Source organism: Hibiscus syriacus, unplaced genomic scaffold (genome assembly GCF_006381635.1).
Source record: "Hibiscus syriacus cultivar Baekdansim isolate YM2019G1 unplaced genomic scaffold, ASM638163v2 tig00015407_pilon, whole genome shotgun sequence".
In the NCBI taxonomy this organism is placed as follows: Eukaryota; Viridiplantae; Streptophyta; class Magnoliopsida; order Malvales; family Malvaceae; genus Hibiscus; species Hibiscus syriacus.
In genome coordinates, this window is record NW_024062361.1 from 41,635 (window position 1) to 56,639 (window position 15,005).

At 33.9% G+C, this 15,005-nt stretch overlaps 1 protein-coding gene, 1 non-coding gene and 1 pseudogene across 6 annotated transcripts; 2 read left to right on the forward strand and 1 right to left on the reverse strand.

Annotated features, from left to right (window-relative positions):
- The first annotated feature begins 627 nt into the window (after positions 1-627).
- Positions 628-8,645, forward strand: LOC120207797. Of its 5 annotated transcripts, XM_039207213.1 has the most exons (10): positions 628-835; positions 928-974; positions 1,092-3,674; positions 3,754-3,858; positions 4,006-4,158; positions 4,808-4,971; positions 5,148-5,295; positions 5,626-5,748; positions 5,857-5,944; positions 8,044-8,645. In XM_039207213.1, the coding sequence occupies exons 3-10, from the start codon at positions 1,209-1,211 to the stop codon at positions 8,208-8,210; spliced, it is 3,414 nt and encodes a 1,137-aa protein (XP_039063144.1). In that variant the 5' UTR covers positions 628-835; positions 928-974; positions 1,092-1,208; the 3' UTR covers positions 8,211-8,645. The 5 variants fall into 5 exon arrangements, with proteins under 5 accessions (XP_039063144.1, XP_039063146.1, XP_039063143.1 ...); XM_039207215.1 differs by lacking the exons at positions 628-835; positions 928-974 and having other exon boundaries at positions 1,054-3,674; positions 8,044-8,257; positions 8,357-8,645; XM_039207214.1 differs by lacking the exons at positions 628-835; positions 928-974 and having other exon boundaries at positions 1,062-1,117; positions 1,170-3,674.
- A 3,638-nt stretch (positions 8,646-12,283) lies between these two features.
- LOC120207792 lies at positions 12,284-12,815 on the forward strand (annotated as a pseudogene).
- Positions 12,816-13,863: 1,048 nt separating this feature from the next.
- Positions 13,864-13,953, reverse strand: TRNAY-GUA. Its single transcript is given in 2 exon segments — positions 13,864-13,899; positions 13,917-13,953. It is a non-coding gene; the product is annotated as a tRNA-Tyr (tRNA).
- Between the last annotated feature and the right edge of the window lie 1,052 nt (positions 13,954-15,005).

The following is a 15,005-nucleotide window of genomic DNA, read 5'->3' on the forward strand; positions in this document are numbered from 1 at the left end:
CCTCATCAGACGTTTATTGAAAGAGATCATAGTATTAATACGTCAAACTTTTAAATGGATTTTTGTCATTTTTCAGTGGGTTTCGTAAAAAATCAATCTTAGGAGAAGAAAGAGAAGTGAAATACGAACGTTTTGGTACCGATCTTGTCACAAAATATGACCAATAACCGGTGATGTTTGGCTGCCAGCGACGACCAGAAAGTGTAGTGCTAAAAAGAAAATTGTTTAAAAATTTAATGGGAAATCGATACACCCCAAAATTTCAGTATCTAAAACGACGTCGTTTTAGGAATTAGAACAGGCGCACAAAAATAACGTTGTTTTAGTGTGACAGATCACATTAGCAACTATTAGTCATGTCATCATTCGGTTATTGACTTAATGACAGAGTGATATAATTGAATGTAAAACTAAAGTTTAGCGTTATAATTTACAAAATTAAAAGTTTAATGGTATAAACGAGTCAATAGATAAAGTTCAATCATATCCAAAGTAATTTTCCCTAATAAATAAATAGAGTGAAAAGAAAATAATAAAAGAGAAAGAAATGGTGTGAAGAGATGGTTGCGCCACGTGGAACGTTACCTGGAGTTACACCGTTGGCACGACCTGGCATCATTCCAGAAAATTTCCCATTTGCCTATGGCCTATGCTGCTCCTCTTCCCCTTCTTCCTCTTCTACCTTCAATTTCTCCTATTTTTCTCTACTTGCTTTTTTGGTCTCTCTTTAGATTGACCCATATTCTCGCCATTCTTCATTTAATAAAGAAACAGCTTCACCCCATCAAGCAGAATGATGATTTTTTTAACTCTTTTTGCAATCCCCGATTTTCAGGTACTCGTTCTTTAGTTTTGGATTTAGTCTCTTTCTGTTTAAAGCTGATTTGGGTTCCTTTTAATGAATCTGGACACTGCTAAATTTTGAAGCATTTCTGGGGTCCGTTTGAGCTGCTGGAGAAGAAGTTGGTTGATTGGTTGGTTTTTTGTTTGCCCATTTCGATTCAATTTAGTTTTTTTCTTCTTAGGATTTTTGTGTGTTGAGAATTTGATTGATTTTTTGACGATCTGTGGTATTTTTTTTGTGTTTCCAGAGAGAGGAATCAATCTGTTCCTGGTGCTCAATTTGTGACTTGGATATTTGGTTTACAAATTGAGTAGAGTTTCGATTCTGTTTTACATGGTGTGAGCTGAAAAGTGAAAACCTTCCCATGTGTAACAAGGGAATAGATGATCATCAACAGCAGCATAATAATCAAGCTGTGTATTTGATGGATTCGCCTTCATCAACCACGGTATCTGCCTTGGCTTCCTCTGTCCCTGGTTCGAATGATGAAACCCCGCGTCTAAAATTCTTATGTAGCTTCCTCGGTAGCATTTTGCCTCGACCACAAGATGGGAAATTGAGGTATGTTGGTGGTGAAACGCGAATTGTAAGCCTGCCTAGAGATATTAGTTATGAGGATTTGATGATTAAGATGAGGGAGCTTTACGATGGGGCAGTAGTTTTGAAATATCAGCAGCCAGATGAGGATCTTGATGCTTTGGTGTCAGTTGTGAATGATGATGATGTTACTAACATGATGGAGGAGTATGAGAAGCTGGGCGCTGGTGATGGATTCACCAGGCTTAGAATTTTTTTGTTTTCTCATCCTGACAGAGATGGTTCATCACACTATGTTGATGGGGATGAGAGAGAAAGTGAGAGGAGGTATGTGGATGCATTGAACAGTTTAAATGATGACTCTGATTATAACAAGTGTGACTCTCCTGTGATGGCCCCAGTTTCAGATGATATTCGTTTAGTAGAACAATTCTTTAACAGTATGAGTGTTGATGCTGGCCTTCATAGCCAGAGGAACGGTGAGATGTTGATGCCGCCATGTAATTTGCATCATCTTAATATTCCTCAGATGGGATCTGGGCAACTACTGCCACCAGTTCCTCAGAGGTACAATGAAATGGAAGGTACATGGAGTCCTGCTTATTATTCTCCTAGGCACCATGGGCACCATGATCCTAGAATGCTATCAGATTTTCCGCCTTCACCATCTTCAACTCGTTACCGAGTACCATTTCCAGAATCAACAGACAAATGCCTGGATAGATTGCCTGAGGAATATGTGAGGCAGCAATTGAGTCATCATCATCAATATGAACACCAACCACAGTTTTCAGATAATGGAGTATGGATGCCAACTGGAGCTATACCTGGTAATAAGGTAGGTGGTTTTCCTGGTAACATACTTCATGGACATGGTGTTTATGAGGGAAACCACATCTGTGAGCACTACAGAGCCACTTTCAGCAGAAATCAATCGCCGCATTTGGAACATCCCAACATGGGAAATGGTGGTCCTCAGGTTAATAATCTGTGTGCAGAATGCCCCCCAAACCATGAAGCTTTTATGCTGAATGCAGATGGAAAATCTCAGCACGGCTTTTATCCCAAAGGTCAGACTGATTCCGGTTCTGTTTATGGTGAAACACACAGTAATGAAAGAGGACGGGTCTTGCAGAACCAATTGAACCCTTGTGTTGAGGAAGTGAGAAGTCATGTACCTGTAGCTAGAAGGTTTAATGACCACTATTTTCTAGATAGTGCTGGCATGAATTTACCTCTCGGGCATGCTAGTATAGCTGATGGCCATCATCTGCCCTCAAATTATGTTCATCACCAATGTGGATCTGAATTGGGAAACGAAGCATTTCACGATCAAGTTGTGGTTCCTTCACCCCATCTGCAAATTTCTCCTGAAGAACACGGAGTTCGCTATGGGAATTATCCTTACCCTTATGGAGGAGATAATATATACCAAGCGCCACATGGACATGTACATGCACAGTCCTTGTGGAGAAATGTTCAGAACCCAACTCATGGTGCTACTGCTTACGAAGCATCTGGCTTAGCGGAACAAATAAATGGTGCATTTAACTCGGCACATTTGAAAGGTCTGGTGGAAGGTAGTTCAACGCTTTGTGTTGCAACAGATAATCAAAATCCTTGGGTTGAGTCTTCACAAAAGATGCCAGGTTTTAATGGGACCGCTGTTCCAGACAATGCTTACGCCCATCCTCTTAAGGAGAACATTGATTCTCATGATCTAGAAACTCCACAATCTGTCACAATGCAACCAGTTCAATGCCAACAAGACATGCTAAATGTTGCCATTACCACAGAACCTATTCAGTGTCCGGATCTACCTTCGACTTTAATTCCCTATAACTCGGTTTCCAGTAACAAGCCTAGATCACGAGATCATTCTGATGCCATTGGGGCATTGACTGAGGAGAAAATTGTAGCCATGGTAGATAAAGAAGCAAGTCATGCAGTGAAGATGGAAAATTTTGACATTCCAAGTATGAGCTGCGCTGAGCAAAACAAAATTATTGAAAATGAATCTGAAACAGCATCTGTTGATACTAGCATTTCAAGTGGAAAAAAACTTGTTGAAAAGGGCGGTGAGCAAGCAAAACCTGGTGGAAAAGATCCTAGTGCTGCTGAAAATTCAAAGCTATCTGTAAACCATTTGAGTTTCATACCTCAGTTTGTTGCATCAGTTAAAAAAGCAGCTTTAGAAGAGGTTGAAGAAGTGAAAGCCAAAGTTGAAGATGGTACCTCCCTGAAGCGTGATGCAGTTCAAGGAGAAGCATCTGCAAATGAATCCGATTCAGTGGTGAGATTTAAGAAAAGTTTCACATATAACAATCTCACAATTTTTTATTTGTATCTTCTAATTTCTGTTTGGTCTGCAGAATGCCCATGGTGAGGTGGAACTGGATTCTGATAATGATAACATATCCCAGTCCAAAATTGAGCCTACAAGGGCTGAGGCTGAAGCTATTGCGCGAGGCTTACAGGTCATTGTTGCCTTTTTCTTTTTCATCATATTAACTTTAATTTCTTCCTCCATTATTTCTTAAGATCATTGATTTTTTATTTTTTACTTTGTTTAGACATTTTTGTTACTGTTGTGTTTCTGATGGTATTTGCATTTTAACCTTAAGACAATAAAGAACGATGATCTAGAGGAGATCCGACAATTAGGCTCTGGAACATATGGGGCAGTTTATCATGGCAAATGGAAAGGTTCTGATGTAGCAATCAAGAGAATTAAAGCCAGCTGTTTTGCAGGGAAGCCTTCTGAAAGAGAACGATTGGTAATAACTGTTATCAATTTTCCTTTCATAGCTTTGGTAGCTTGTAATTTGAGGCTTCTTGATAGTTAAAAGAATGACAAATGATTCACCTGATGTGTTTTATAGATAATTCATGCTTTGCTTTTTATTTATTTTCCACCATTGACAATGAGCAAAGATGGTGCTTGTATAGCTTGAAGAAAGGGCTTTACAGCATTATATATATGTGTGTGTAGCTTATGTTTGTTTCTTCTTCTTTTTTATGTCTGCACTCAAGGAATTTAATGGCTTACTTACCTTTGATCTTTAGCGAAATGAAAACGGAAAAGGGTTTTTTTTTTCTTATAAATGTTATGATTATAAGGATGTAATTCAGCTGGTGAATTGAATGTTGGAAATTTCCATTTCTACTATGACATTATCAAAAGTTCATGAGATTTGGTTATTACTGAAGTAGGAGTTCCTTGTTGCCATATATATGATTGTCCATCTATATGTTTTTGGTAGATCAGTATTTTGCTATTTTCCTTTTATATTTTGTACACGTGGTCCAATTGTTGGGTTAGTAAGGACCTCTGATGGATTTTCTTTCAAGAGCTCTAATATATATAATATTTTTATTCTTCTTATAAATCGATTGATAGCAATATCTATTTTTATGATTCTGTAGATTGCAGATTTCTGGAAAGAAGCTCTGATATTGAGTTCATTACATCATCCAAATGTTGTTTCTTTCTATGGAATAGTTCGCGATGGCCCTGATGGATCATTAGCTACTGTTACAGAGTTCATGGTTAATGGATCCTTGAAGCAGTTTTTACAGAAGAAGGATAGGTAACCATGTTAATAGGCTATGCAATCAGGTTGCCTTTTGAGCATCTTCTCTGAAGTTGTTCTAGAATTGTTGTAGTTTTCCATATCATGCGCCCTTTTTGTTTCATAGTAGACTAAACAAGCCAGAATGTATTATTTTCGTAAATAATGTGTGACGTGATAGTATTATTGAGCAGGACCATTGATCGTCGTAAGAGACTCATCATAGCCATGGATGCTGCATTTGGAATGGAATATTTGCATGGAAAGAACATTGTGCATTTTGATTTGAAATGTGAAAATCTTTTGGTAAATATGAGAGATCCACAGCGTCCAGTGTGCAAGGTAGTCTTATAAATTGTTTCTGGACCTCAGCCTTTAAGTTAGATTTCAATTTGTGTTATTTCCCTCACTTCTTTTTGGAGGGGTGGGAGGACAACAAATTTTTCTCTTCTTCCCAAGTTACTTTCGAATGTTTTGTCAGCTTGCTGTGATTTCTTTAACTGTGGAAGCTTGGTAAGAGTTTCTTGTTGATATTGTTTCTTCAGCATTAGCTCTTATTAGCTTGGTCTTCAATTGATTCTTTCATAAATTTTCTTGAAAGCACTCTAGTATTAGTTTTCTTTCAATGATCAACAGAGTTGCAACTAATGCATTACATGCATACACTTTTAGATTGGTGATTTGGGCTTGTCAAAGGTCAGACAACATACTTTAGTTTCGGGAGGTGTTCGTGGAACTCTACCCTGGATGGCACCTGAGCTTTTGAGTGGTAAAAGCAACATGGTATCTGAAAAGGTAATAATATTTTACACTGACCATAGAAAACATGTGGATGGATACAGTTGTTTCCAACATCAGTTCGCAGCTTCTTAGGACACTATTTTTCATTGTTATGTGCTTCAGATTGATATCTACTCTTTTGGCATTGTTATGTGGGAGTTACTCACTGGTGAAGAGCCTTATGCAGATATGCATTGTGCTTCTATAATTGGTAAGTGTCATAAATAGTATGTATATGTTGCGAGTGATTTGCTACAAGTCTTCCATACATTTTGCACAATATCTTTGTTACTTCAACTCTTCACTTTACACTGGCAAAACTTTCGATGCATATATTAGACATTTCCATCAGTATATGCATTTGGTATATGGAAGAAGCTATGGAAAATTGAACATTCATTTGTTGATGTGGATCTATGCCTGACAGTCATAATCATGCCAAACACTGTAGATGTGATTAATTTTTATCAACCTGACAGTCATCATTGCTGACTAGCTTTTCTTTTGATCGATCTTTTATCTACAATTTGATTTTGTTTAACAACCTTCAATCAGTAGTTGGAAAAAAAGAAGGAAAATTAGTGGAAAAGATATTTGGAGATTCTTAATTCATGTTTGGGGGAAAAAGAAACATTTTGCAACTTTTTTTTGCACATTTGGAATCTCCAACTAAAACATGAGTTCCTGTGAGGATAGGGCACTTAAACAATGCATGCTTTGGGGTAAAGTTGTCTTTTCTGGAAAAAGATTGGATGTTGTGATTGTTTCTTAACTTGTAAGTTGTAAGGGTCATAATAGAAATGCTTGTATTTGTGACAAGTAGAAATGACCTGAACTATTTTTATTCAGGGTTGTTTTGTCCTTTCATACTATCAGAATTTTTGGTAGTTTTAATTATATTCACGAGCTTCATTTCTTCTATGCATGGAGAACATTCATAATTGCACTCTCTGCATCCGAACAAGCATAGAATTTAAGGGGAGTGTTTAGGGACACCAAGGGATGGGGTGGTTGTAGGGGAATAGAAGAGATTCCTTGTTAGGAAATCCCTTTTCGATTCTGAGCTTTCCTTGCTTTCTTTTTGCCTTTAGACTTAGGCTTTGCTTGGTATGAAGGATGAAAAGGGATGGGGTGGTTGTAGGGGAATAGAAGAGATTCCTTGTTAGGAAATCCCTTTTCGATTCTGAGCTTTCCTTGCTTTCTTTTTGCCTTTAGACTTGGGCTTTGCTTGGTATGAAGGATGAAAAGGAGTGAGTGGAAATTTGTTGTTCAAGGAAAGTGGTTACGAATCTTCACCTTTTGATTACAAATTCTCCATTCTCAGAAAGCCTTAAGCTTGAAATCTCAACCTTGTTCTGTTCTTCAATATTGTTTGCTTCGGCTTATTCTTTTGTATAATTGATGCTATTCATTTGACTTACTGCTTTTGAACCTTGAAACTAATAGTTTATTGTCATGTTGAACTTCTGCTCTTTTCTATTTATTTATTTTACTACTGTTTTTCAATTACCTGCTCGTGCAGTACCAGAGGAGAAACCGGGTAGGGAAAGAAAATACTTTCAATATCCAAACATGGCAAAGTTCTTGAAACTTTATGATAATCAACATTTAAACTGCAAGCTTTTTTCCTATAAGTAACTCTAAACAATGATACACCCTAATAAAGCCTTTATTCTGATCCTCCATTGATTTGTGAAAGCAGTGGCCTCATTGAAATTGTCGGGTCTTTTTCTTTTTGTAAGTTTGATGCTCCTGGCATTATCAGAGTGTGCTTCACATGTTAAAATTTTAGTATAGTCGCTGACTGTTCATGGAGGAACTTCCCAATGATCAATAAGCAACTACTTTCTAAGGAAACTTTTGTTCTTACTTTTGTTTTGGGTAAATATAGCTTTTGGTACCTAAATTTGGCATTTATGTGGAATGTGGTACCTAAATTTGGCATTTATGTGGAATGTGGTACCTAACTTTTTCTTAATGGTGCAATTAGATAACTTTTTTTGGGTGCAATTAGGCACCCAACTATTATTTTCTTGGTGCAATTAGGTACCTAACATTTTTTGAATTACAGGGGTTCATACTTGGAATTTGAACGCCTGACTTTTGAATACATAACACATATTATCCTCTTAACTAAACGACGTTAAAACTATAAGTATGAACCAATCATAATTGAACGGGTTCATGTTTTTGGACTTAAATCTGTTTTTATAGTTTTAGATGTGAACTTGTCTTGATAATGGTATTCTTACTGCAAACTCCCAATATGCAAATATATATACACATCTATATTTTTCTTTTAATATACAGGGGGAATTGTAAACAACACGTTACGGCCAAAAATACCGTCATGGTGCGATCCTGAATGGAAGGCGTTGATGGAAAAGTGTTGGGCCTCTGATGCTGCAGAGAGACCTCCATTTTCCGAAATATCTCAGAAGTTGAGGAGCATGGCTGCTGCTATAAATGTAAAATGAAACCAATCCTGAAGCAACGGCGAGACTGCATGTGGGGAAAAACAAAAGTAAGACATCCAGTTAATGCAGTTTTTGGTCATCTACCGGTTAGTCTAAATGTCTAATAATGCCATGCATTTGGTTCTGCTGTAATGGAATTCTTGTAGTACCGCGACACAGTCGTTTCGAGGGTCAAATGTAGACCACAACCTGGGCTGAATTATGTTCTCAAGGAGAGGGAGAGCCATGAAATTAGGGTTGGGATTTGATGTGAGTTTCAACAGGTTTTATAATCTTATATATTTTTCACGAAAATGGTTTCTCATTACCATGGACAGGTAAATGCAATAACGATAGTGGTACTAGAGGATGTATGCATATATGTTTTGTCTTTAAAGACATGTATGTAAAAGCTGATGGTAATTAATAATGCATGGCACTTGCATGCTTTTGATCCAGTTTTGGTACTATTATTATTATTTTATTGTTCATATTTTATGGTGTAAAACCTGGCTTAACAGATGTATATGATTATATTATATTAAAGAGATCGTTCCATTCGTTACTGATTGTGGCCCTGCGCATGAGTCGTTTGCATGGACGGGGAATTGAATTTATAAAATTTTAAAGGATAAAAAACAGATTAATAGAATTTATAAAATTTATAGAAAAAATCATTAATCTATAAGATTTACAGCGATCATTTTCCTTGGCTTATTCATGAATCCATTTCATTCCTGTATCTATTCTTTGGTCTACGTTTATTAATCTTGAATAATTTCTGCGTTGTATTACTCTTGAAACAAGGCAAAATTAACACCATTATATATGGTGCCTATCATTCGATACTTATAATATGGCGATGATAACATGGGTATGAAACAATATGTTTTTAATCAAGAATTGTCGAGATAATTTTTAAATCACTTATATAAGTATAAAGAATTAGTTATCTCCTATGAAAAAAATTGAATTGTTTTCGTAAATACTTATCAGCATCAAGATGTATATTACCTAAATCTATTGATCGGTTGTAGAATCATTTGACGAATAAATTAATCGCGTGTTGTGAGTTTACTCATATTTTAATAAGTTTTAGATTCACTCATTTGTCAGAAGAAAAATTGCTCATTCCGCTACGTAGTAGTTCCAGATGTGTTCACTAGTACTTAAGTCACTAATTTCGATGTTTGTTCTTTCTCACATTTAAAGTTTTCTACTTATTTGCATTTATGGAGTATTGTGAGTAATACAATTTGTGGGAGTAAATTTGGTGAATGAGTTATCCACATCTAAGAGGTGGTTGGAGTGAATAGTTCTCGATAATTTTACCCCTTTCCTATTTTTATAAAATGAATAGTCTTTCTTCTAAAAAGTTTAATCGTTGAAGAGAGCAACACAAACAAGTTCTATTTTTTCACTTCTTGGGGTATACGATATTTGAAAGGTTGTTTTAACTTTTAACCTTGGGATAACGTCCATTATACTATTATTTACTAACATAATGAGTCTGTCAGAGTTCATATCAAAAGATTCTAACTTCTCTATATCTGAGAATGTTTTCTCGTAGTTACGTAAAAGTCAATCGATATTAGTTACTTTTAAGGGAGCCGGGATCGCCGGAGTAATTGAACTTTCACCTTAATTAACGGAGCATATGCACCTCCTGTACTGTTTTTTGTAAAGGCATGGAGAGCATTTTTATTAAAAAAAAACAGCTAAAGTTGAATTATTCGTAGCAAAATAATTATATATAGTAGAGAATCTGTCATATTTGTTGTGGAAGTGAAAAAATATGTTTTATGTAAAAAAATAATTTTAGAAATTTATTTAATAAAAATTATAGATATCGTGATAAAAAGTTTTGTAGAAGTTTATATAAATTTTATTTATATATTTAATAAATTATTGAATATTTAATAAAAATTGACTTTTTTCATTTCTAAATTCAGTGGGTGTCTGATTCGTTCCTGACATAAATTCAATAAACTATTTAATATGTACTAAAATTTGCAATATATTTTAATTTGTTTCTTATATATATCTAGATTCCTCTCCTCCTTTAAATCTGGTGATATGGAGCCATTAAACATGTTTAATTAGGGATGACAGTATGATCCGAACTCGACGGAGAAACCCGAAACTCGATCAAGTTCGGGTCGGGTCGGGTTGGGGATATGATATAAATGGCTCTTCTTCTCTGTTAATTTGGGGAGATAGATTAGGTGGCTACCATTAAATTAAATGTTATTTCTTCGTAAAATTCAATATATGATGCGTGGTCGTTAATAATCAGTTGATCTAATACAATGATATATTAGATATTTTAAATAATGTCAGAAGTTTGAATCTTGATATTGTAAATGAAATAAATGGATTAGAAAATCGCCTTCATAATACGACTCTAGATTTAAATTAGTCAATTAATAGAATATATTAATGATTAACTGAAAATGCAATTTTCCTACTAAATATGATAAATTGAATTATGGTTTAATGTTTTTTGGTTGAAAAAAAATTAAACTTCAATTTCATATTTGAATTAGTTCATGATAGGGTTTACTTAACAATGTATATTTGGCTAGAAATCATATATAGATAAGATTTACTTTGATAAATCATGTCTGGGTATATGACAATTACTATTTTGTTGATTATTTTGTTTCGTACTGATCCATGTTGTTTTCTTTGTCTCTTTTGTATTGCATTTTCATCAACTATCTCTTACTATGTTCTATAAAAAAATAACAGGGCATGAATGAGAAATTATTTAATACACTATTTTCAAGATATTTTGATGATATCCGGTGTTACGTGGTATAACCAACTAAGTCAAACACACAAAATCGTGGAATGATTTAGTTTAAGTTCTTATAAAGTAATACAAATATGTGACCGACATGATTCTGGATCGTTAGATTATAAAATATGAAAATATCAAAGGATAGTTTTAAAAATACGTTCATGGATCAAGAGACGTGACAGCTCAAGTGTAACAATATCCTTTGCTTGAAAAAGAAATTACAATGGCATTTAAGAATATATTAGAAGCTTATTTATAGACTAACCGGTGGATAGTGATACAAAAGTTTCTCAGACTTGATAATATCAGAATAACTTATAAAAAATGTTATAAAAACACCTAAAATATTATTAATTTATATTTATATATGTATAAAGTCAGATGGACTTAATTGGCAAAATTCCATCCTTTTATAACTTGGTGTACATAATCACTTTATTAAATATTCAATATATTTTAGCTTTAGCACTATACATTCCTACGACGTATTGCAATTTGATTGGTTGAATGAAGATTAGAGAAATATGGCCTGAATATTGTATTATTATATATATCAAATACAATTTTAAAACAGCGTGACGAACCTTGTAACTTTTCTATTCTAACATTATATTCCGAAAGTGAACTTATTTAGTTTAATGACATATATTTTATTTAAAATTTAATTAGTAATATGTTTTCATCCATAGTGTTATCCTTTCAAAGATGTTTTTGAGAGACGTCTCTCGATAATCACATCTCTATTCACTGTTTATTCATAGTCACATAATTCTTAGATAACGATAATCTTATGATTATCATAATTGGACATCTAATAATCTCACATAAACTATTAGAGTTTGACAACTATCATCTTCATAAGTCTGACGTTAGTTGTCTTATAACTAGGATTAACTATTGTTTTCTCATCAATCCTGATTTTTCATTCAAATAACAAAGAATAAATTACGGAACGTTTTGCAACGACATCATATAGTGTCGTTTTGCATATCGTCTTATCTCAAAACGGGGGCGTGGACTCATGAGAATGAAGAGCCCCGAGAAAACAGGTGCCAACCCTTAAAAAATGGAGATTATGAAAGCAAGAATTTAGGGTCTGAAAAAAACTTTGTCCCACCAACCAAAACAAAATGCAGCAATCATAACCGAACATGCTTGCCACCCCATACTCCAAACTTTTCTACCTTCTTTATCTAACTACCATTAACAAATCAATAAACAAAAATAAATTCCATGTTTATATAATACGTTGTGAAAAATCTTTGCCGTGTGCATTGGCCCTCATTCAGCAATGGAAATAGCTCGAAAGAGAGCCTGATATGGCAGCACAACCATCGTTTTCCTTTTGTTTTTATCGACGGCTCAGGCAGCGAATTATCTGAGGCTGGTGAATCAGTTTATGGATCCTCAAAATGAAGCTCGTGCCGCCATTAGAATGCGGCCATTGGTGTGGGATTCGAGGCTGGCGCGTTACGCTCAGAAGTACGCTAACCAAAGGAAGAAAGACTGTGCTTTGAGGCACTCGAATGGACCCTATGGGGAGAATATCTTTTGGGGTAGCGGCAACGGGTGGACGCCGTCTCAGGCGGCGGTGGCTTCGGTTTCGGAGAAGAAATGGTATAATTACCGATCGAATTCGTGAGCCGGAGGGCAGTCATGCGGGCATTATACGCAGATCGTGTGGGGTAAAACCAAGAGAATTGGGTGCGCCGAAGTGGTGTGTGATGGGGGGAGGGGCATTTTCATGACTTGCAACTATGATCCTCCTGGGAATTATATTGGTCAAAGGCCATACTGAATGCTTAAATTCCATGAAAACGATTTCGGAAGTGAATGTTATGTGAGATTTTACCGTTCACATTATGATATGTGGGGTAATTAATGTGCGAGTCCTTTATGAGACTTCTTTATTTTAATTTTCTGATGTTCATATCTTGGTATGAAGTTCTGGAGATATATAAAAAGATTTTCTCAACATATATAGTAACTTGTCCAACAACACTAACTAATTGATGCACTTTTTCTCTTAATTAACATCGGTCTTCTCTCATATGTCGATTTTATGTAATTTGTCTGAGTCATTAGATGGTTCAAAAGTAGATTGTGCGAACCCAAACTGTCACCGCACAAAATCACTCATACGTTATTCGACAATTGCATAACACATAAGAGGTATAGTTGGAAATATACTAAAATATATACTCAATTATATATCTCAACTTATTTGAAAGAAATTAAAAAGTATATACTCAAAAATATTGAAATATTAAGAACATTCAAATTTTTTTATTGGAGCCTTGTCTACACTAAATAAATATATTTAAGACTAATGCTTTGTGTCTACACTAAGTTGTTGTTCATCAATATTATTTTGGACTTCAAAAATAATATTTTAAAAGCAATCGATACAGCAAGACGACTTAATTTTAGTTTATGCAGGATTGTTAAGTCAATTATAAATTTTTATTATTTAAGTTAATATATTAATAATAAATTGGGTTTTATTGCAGAGAAATTTAAATTTATGTTATCTTGTCGTATCAATTATATCTTAGAAATTAAAAATTAAAATTAAAAATAAGATTCATGAATAATAGTTTGGTGTAAATTCGATCACATCATTTTAAAACTATAATTACATTTATATTCAAACAAAAACTTAAATAAATATAACTAACCTTTTAAAATTAAAATAAAAAAGAATACTCATAAACTCAATTTTTTCCATAGACTTCTCACTCAAAATATTTTTTTACCGTGACCGCCAAATCCAATACTCTTGAGAGTGCAACTTCTAAAATATTAAGAAGCCTACTTTATTTAACTCTCTTAATGATAATAATATAATTTGATTAAATGCAGAAAAAAAAATCCAACCTGCCGGATTCAAACCAACGACCTAAAGATTAACCGAGGAAAACCAACTACAGTCCTCCGCTCTACCAACTGAGCTAAGGTCGGATTAATTTTCTTTTGATATATTAATTATTTACTTGGTTTCCACTTGACCAAATATTGTTGATTATGATTATTTATTCTCCACGCAAAAGAAAAAAAGGGTACAAGTCGGTTTTTGAGTTTTTCTCAATCTAATATTTTTGCGATTATATATCAATGTTTTTTTGTTTTGTTTTTGTTGACATCTTATTTTCTATACCTTTAAAAATTAACGTTGAACTTTAATATCATCATAATATAATATCACATTATTTTTATTATATAAAATTTAAATTTTAAAATTTAAAATTTTATGTGAAATTTTATCATCACTGACTACTAAAAGTTTTAAGAAATCCTAAATGTCGTTTATCTTTTTCTTTATCTTTAGTTGATAAACGACAATACTAATTTTAATATTGATCATCGTCGTCAATATTTTTTCTCTCGTTTTCTTTCTTATATAACACTTATTTTTTCTTTTTTTTTTGCTTTTCAGTTTTAGTAACTTTGCCTTTATAATACTTTTTTTGATGTCTTTGTGACACATTTCTCTTTATCTTTTAGCATATTTTCGTCCGTTTGGTCGTTGTTTTCGTTAATTTTTTTCTCATGATTGGATTTGACATCGTCATGACTAATCAAGACGACACTTATTTATTATCATGATGATATTTCATGCTTTGGATCCTCAATTGGATACGCGATTTGTGTTCGTGAATAATTTTCTCACATCGCTTGACTCTGATCTATGATTTGTCAGGTGATTTTTCAGTAGCTTGATCTCATTTTGTGATTTGTTTACAGATGCGAAATCTTTTCGTATATATCTTTTATTCTTATTTTATTAAGTTTTTTTAAAATTTCTTTTGTATGATCTTTGTTAGTTCTTACGTGACTAATTTCTTGTATTAATGATTATAAGAAAATGTCGAATTATGTGTTTAATTTATGATAATATTATTAACATTCATTATCATTATAGATATTTTATCTTTTTAATAAAACTAATTATATATGTAAAATTATTTTTAATAATGTTTATGACAAAAAATATTATGAAAAAAATTATGTTT